Source organism: Caloenas nicobarica, chromosome 8 (assembly GCF_036013445.1).
Source record: "Caloenas nicobarica isolate bCalNic1 chromosome 8, bCalNic1.hap1, whole genome shotgun sequence".
NCBI classification, from domain to species: domain Eukaryota; kingdom Metazoa; phylum Chordata; class Aves; order Columbiformes; family Columbidae; genus Caloenas; species Caloenas nicobarica.
This window is the reverse complement of record NC_088252.1, coordinates 24,277,689-24,283,395: the sequence shown is the minus strand read 5'-3', so window position 1 is coordinate 24,283,395 and position 5,707 is coordinate 24,277,689. Positions and strand designations below refer to the sequence as shown.

At 60.9% G+C, this 5,707-nt stretch overlaps 1 protein-coding gene across 1 annotated transcript; it reads left to right on the top strand.

Annotated features, from left to right (window-relative positions):
• The first annotated feature begins 1,927 nt into the window (after positions 1 to 1,927).
• Positions 1,928 to 5,418, top strand: NPPC (natriuretic peptide C). The gene is given in 4 exon segments (XM_065640398.1): positions 1,928 to 2,049; positions 2,051 to 2,186; positions 3,498 to 3,801; positions 5,166 to 5,418. Coding segments are annotated over 3 exon segments (549 nt in total). The 3' UTR covers positions 3,789 to 3,801; positions 5,166 to 5,418.
• Positions 5,419 to 5,707: the final 289 nt, after the last annotated feature.

The window sequence follows — 5,707 nt, the reverse complement described above, 5'->3', positions numbered from 1 at the left end:
CAAGCAAGGCAGCCCTTGCCCCCCGTGCTGTGACATCTCACCCCAGCTGTCCCCCTGTCTCCTTCCCCATCACGGGTCCCCCCTGGGAGAAGCCACCGGGCAGGGCTGCCTGCAGCATCAGGAGCTGGGACGGTGACGGCTGGACCGTGTGTTGGCTGCCGCACCACTGGTGTCCCCAGGCACCCCAACAGCCCTATGTTGCAGAGACCCAGGGCTCAGCTCCCCGCTGCTCCCCTTTCCCCTGCACCAGCCCGGCTGAAGGGGGTAGTGCTGCAGAGACCCTCTCCTCACACCCCGGGGAGGCTGCACGTCACATCTTGGCACGTTTTTGGGGGGATTGAGAATGGAACCCCAAGAGAAGGGGCCTCTCTCTGCTCCTCGCCGGCACCCACAGCTCCCTGGAACCCGGGGTTGGCTCTAATCCCGACTCCATCGCCTCGCTCTGCCTGCACGCAGACAAATGCCCAAGCACAACTTTACACTCCAAAAACTCCAAGTTGTCTCCACCTGGCAGGCACGATGGAAAAACCACCAAGACCTTCTCCTTCCAGCTCCTGTTCACATGGAGCTGAAAAGCCAATCTCCTTTGAAGTGTCCCGTGCCCAGTAGCCGGAGCTGTGGAGAAGGAAACATCTCCCTGCTCCAGAGCTGGGAAACCACGGACCCCCAAAGAGCCATAGCCCCTCAGGAGGGACAGCTTCCCAAGGATTTGGGGAGCAGCAGAGCCCAGAAAGTCCAAGAAAAAGAGCAGGAGGGAGGGACCAGCCTGGAGCTGACCTCAGGAAGAGGAGGGAGAGCAGAGAGCATTTCCCTGGTCCCGGGGAAGGGATTTGGGGAGCAAATCCAACCTGGTGCAATCCTGCCCTGCATGCTTCTGCAAAGGGAGGGTGGGTGTTTCCACAGGCTTGATCCCAGTTAGAGCATCCCCTCCAGCCAGGCTGCCCGGATGGTGCCCAGTTCCACTGGCAAAAAGTAACCAGAGCCCCAGAGCTGCCCGGTGCCAGGCACACCAGCAGCAGCGGCACAAATCCTGCCCTCCCGGCTGCAGAAGGGGAAGGGTGAGGGCAGGAGGGTCCCCACTGTGTCCCCAGAGCCCCTGCGAGCCACTGGGGTTAATCCCAGGATCACATCCCTCTCCTGCATCCTCCAGCTCCGGGAGCAGGTGGGAGGAGGGCAGGCTGCGCAGCCCTGCGGTGGGTCAGCGCTTGGGGTCCTGTCCCCAGCAGGGACCCTGTGACACTGTCTGTGCCCTGCAGAAGACATCCCCAGGGTGTGTGAAGAGTCCCATCTCCAGGGCCAGGGCCAGGGACACCATCCGGTCCCACCAGGAGAGCAAAGGAACCAGGTCACCCCCTCCAAGCCAGGTGACCCACCTGGGTGCACTTAAGCAGCACCACTGTCCCACGCATCCCCCTGTGTCCCCAACACCCAGCCAGGGAGGGCAGTGTCCCCTCTCTTGCCTGGGAGGGAAGTTGGGAGATGAGCAGGTTCTGATTTAATCCTGGATGTGAAAAAAAAAAAAAAAAGTGCTTTTTGTGCTCATTCCCGTCTTTTGGGCTCAACCCCCTGCCAGGACCCCCACGCCCCCACAACAGCCACCCCAGGCTGGCCCATGTCCTTCTGCGGGGGGTCCCTGGGGAAGTGGGGGGGAGCAGAGGGGCCGTGGGGCAGCTGGGTGAGGGGAGGGCAGACAACTTGCAGGGGGGGGTCCGGGAGTGTTTGGGGGGTGGGCATGGAACCAAATGCTCCCCGCTTTCCCTTTCTGCTCTCCAGCTCCCTGAGCCGGTTGCCTTGGGCTGATGTGTCATTTATTCCTGCCAGGGGAGAGGGGACACCCCCCCCCCTTTAAATTCCTGCTATTGTGGAGTGGGAGGCCGGGTTGGACCTGGTTGTTTAGATGACATCACCGAGCAGGTTGGGTTATAAAATGAATGAAGCAGAAAGCCCAAGTTCACTAGCTCGGCACTTCGCGGGCGGCAGGAGGGACCTCGGGGCTCCGCTCTGAACTTTGACTCGCGGTGGTCCCGGCCTCTCCCCGGGGCTCCCCCTGGCTCCCCGCTGCCCCCCGGACCCCTCTCGCTCGGCCGCGCAGGATGCAGATCTCACCCTTGCTGGCTGGAGGACTTTTACTCGCTCTGCTCTCCGTCAGGCTGGAGGCGAAGCCGGCCTCTCAGCTCCCACAGAAGGTACGGCCGGAGCTGCCCCCGGCTCTCCCTCCTCTCCCCGTCCCGCTGAGGGTCCTAAGGGCACAGGGGGGAGACGCGGGGGTGACTTTGGGGTGGCAGAGTTAGTGCGAAGCAGGGTCCTCCTTCCCCACGGGCTTTTTGGGTGCCAGGGGACCCCCTGCTTCTCCAGCTTGTCCCAGGCGTGCGTGTCCTGGGGATGTCAGCCCAAACCAGGGCTGGAGGGGGACGCCGTGTGTCCCGTAGCCTGTAGGATCGGGGCCGGGGAGGGTGGCAGTCTGCTCCCCGGTGTCACCCCGGGGACCCCCTCTGTGCTGGGCACTGGGGAAGGGGAGCAGACCCAGAGCGGGGTGGGCAGCAGGTGCATGGCTGGCAGGGTGCGAGGCCAGAGCCCTCCCCAAACAGGCCAGGCAGGGCCACCTGGGGTGTCCCCCGGGGAAAGGGCACCCCAAATCGGGGTGCCCCAAGGAGCCGGGTGTCCCGGGATGCTGAGGAGGAGGGATGCACCGGAGGCCACCGACACTGGGTGGCACTGCTCGGAGGGCTTGGCACAGAGACGGGGACACGGACTGAGGGGCACCCCAGGACAGTGATGGGACAGAACTGGGGGTGTCCCTGTGAGGAACTGGGGTGCAGACTGCAGAGAAAGGGGTGGTGGGAGGGGGGTCAGGGAGGTGAATGGGGATGAGCAACCCCAGGGCTTGTTGGGCAGCAGCCCTGAGCAGGGAGAGAGACGGGGAGGGGCTGGGAAATGGGGGTGCGGTGAGGAAGGGGTTGTGCCCCCCATAATTGTGAGTCAGAACTAGAAGAGTGAGGGGACCCCGAGAGCATTAACTACCGGGGGGAACAAGGGTGGGGAGCCCTGATCTCCTCACTGCTTCTGGGGACACTCTGCAAGGCAGGGGTGCAACGAGGGGGCTGCTCAGAGTTGTGTGACCCCCTGGCGCTGGGCTGGGGGGCAGGAACAGCCGCCCCATAATCTGAAGGGGCCTGAAAGCCGGCAGGGGACATAGTGACCGCAGGGACCTGAAAGGTGGCAGGGGACCCCCCTATTGGGGTCACTGCGTCCCCTGCCAGCTTTCAGGTCCCTTCAGATTACCGGGGGAGGGGAGTGCAGTGACAGCAGGACAGCCGCGGGGCGCAGCGCCACCGGCACTTTTTTTGGGGGGGAGTGCAGTGACCAGGACAGCGCCGGTAGAGGGTCCGCAACCCTGATGCGCGGGGAGGGGGCTGTCCTGAGCGCGTAGCCCCGAGCGGGGCGGCGGGGACGGACACCGGCGGGCGGCGGTGCTCTGACCCCGTCCCTCCCCACAGGCCTCCCGCGGCTCGGCAGCGGGTCCGCCCGAGGCGGCGGCGGAGCGGGACAAGGAGCGGGACAAGGAGCGGGACAAGGAGCGCAGCAGCAGCGGCGGCGGAGGCGGCGGGTCGGGCCCGCGGGAGGCGAGGGAGACGCGGGCCGAGGGGCGGCCGCGGGCGGGCTGGACGCGGCTGCTGCAGGACCCGCCGGGCCGCCGCCACAAGGGCCTCCATAAGAAGGGCCTGGGCAAGGGCTGCTTCGGGCTCAAGCTGGACCGGATCGGCGCCATGAGCGGCCTCGGCTGCTGAGGGACCCCTGGCGGTGAGTGCGCGGCCGGCGGGGCGGGGGCGCTCGGGGGAGGATGCGCTGCCCCAGCGGAGCGCGGTGCCGGCTGGCGGGGGGCAGGTAGCCGGCTGAGCCACCCGCAGCCCCCGGTGCTGCTGGTGGGAAGAGAGCAGGACCCCGAAGTTGGCTTTAATGGCACTCCCGTCCTTCCTACCACCCCCGGCTGCCTTGCCTGCCCCTGCAGAAGGGTCAGAGATCCCGGCTCTTGCTCATCTCGGGCTGGATTCCCCTTTCCGCGTGAGCCAGACCCGTAGCTCCAGGAAGGATGCAGAAGGAGCTCTGGTGTAGCAATACATTCCCAGTTGCTCTGAGCCCCCTACACTTGACCGACATAAGGTGATCTATGGACATGTCCTAGGAGAGCAGGGTACCCACCACATGCATGGGAGGATTAGTGAAGCACCTGTCTCAGCTGTGCTCTAATTCTTTTAATTTAAGGGAAAACAGTGCACAAGCTCCCCAGGTGTCTCTTAGGTGTGGTGACAGCCAAGGGTGATGCTTTCCTAACTTAGGTTTATGCCTCCGTGCAAGTTACGCAATGCTGGGAGAAGTTCTTTCCGCAGCGCTCCGTGGCCATTGTGCTTAGGGACTGATGAGCAAGAGAAGCATCAACTCCTTGCAGGGACCGGTTTGGGAGAAGCAGGGCAGCTCCTCCCCTGCCAGCTCTCCCCAGGGTTGCTGGGGGTGAGGCAGCGCTCTGGCCTGGTTCCTGCCGGCAGCCGCTCACTCCTGAGCTCACACCTGGGGAAGAACCTGCCCACTGCAGCCCAGGCCACTCTTCTGCCCACGGCCCTACTCAAAGGAACGTGCCTTGGCCCTGCATTCAGATAGTCGGGCATGGAGGGGACCAGATCCAGGCCTCCCGCTGCTCTGCAGAGCAATGGGAAGAGCAAGGCCCAACGGGTCCCGCAGGATATCAGCGCTGGTCCATGGCCCTGCCCGGAGGGATGGGTGCTGCTCCGCTGCTCCCTCCTGCAGCAGCTCCTCAGTGTTCCCAAGGAATCACCCAGCTCAGGGCTCTGAGAAGCACAAACATGCTGCACAGTCGGCTCACACCCATCCTCTCTCATTAAATTATCATCAGGAAAAAAAAAAAAAAGATTTCTGCTAGACCCAGGGGGAGCAGCACACTTTCCCCAGCCTCTCCCCTAAATACCAAACAGCGAAGGGTGAGCTGCTTCCTTGCTTTAGCACAAGCAAAAAGCTCAGGGAGGGGTTCTGCTGACTTCAACATCCCCCAGCCCCACAGCAGCATTATTCTCGTGGGGGTTTCACCTTGGGATGGGTAAGGGCTGTTGTACGGCAAACACTAACAGGCACTTTGTTCTCGTTCCTCGCAGGCCTTCGAATCCGTAGTCCATTTTCTCCTGCCGTGGCCAGGCAGGGCCGTCCCCCAGGCAACGCCTAGAAGAGCAGAGACCCTCCCCGGAATGGACAAAAGATGTGGCTGTGTTTTTTCTTTTTGGTACGAGGAGTCATGGCACCAGCTGTTTTGGTTTTGTTATTTTTTTAAAAAGCGCTCTCTATCTTATATATATTATATATATACAAACACTCAACAAGACAAGGGACAGTGCTTTTCCAAGAGACTGATGAAGCCAGCTGTATAACGTTGCTGTTTGTAAATTCATGTCATGCATAAATGTATTTATGTTGTAAAGCTATTTATATATTGTTTATAAAGAGATATTTATAAAAAAATTATTTATGTAACTAAATGAAAAGTCAGGCATTGTAACATTTTTTTTGTCCTAAGTAGTTGAAAAACTTAAAAAAAAAAAAATCATTCCGTGTGGCATTTTGTAACTTGTCTTTATTTATCAAATTCACATACAATTTAAGTGTCAGATTGATTGATTTTAACCGAGTTAAAGAAGAAATT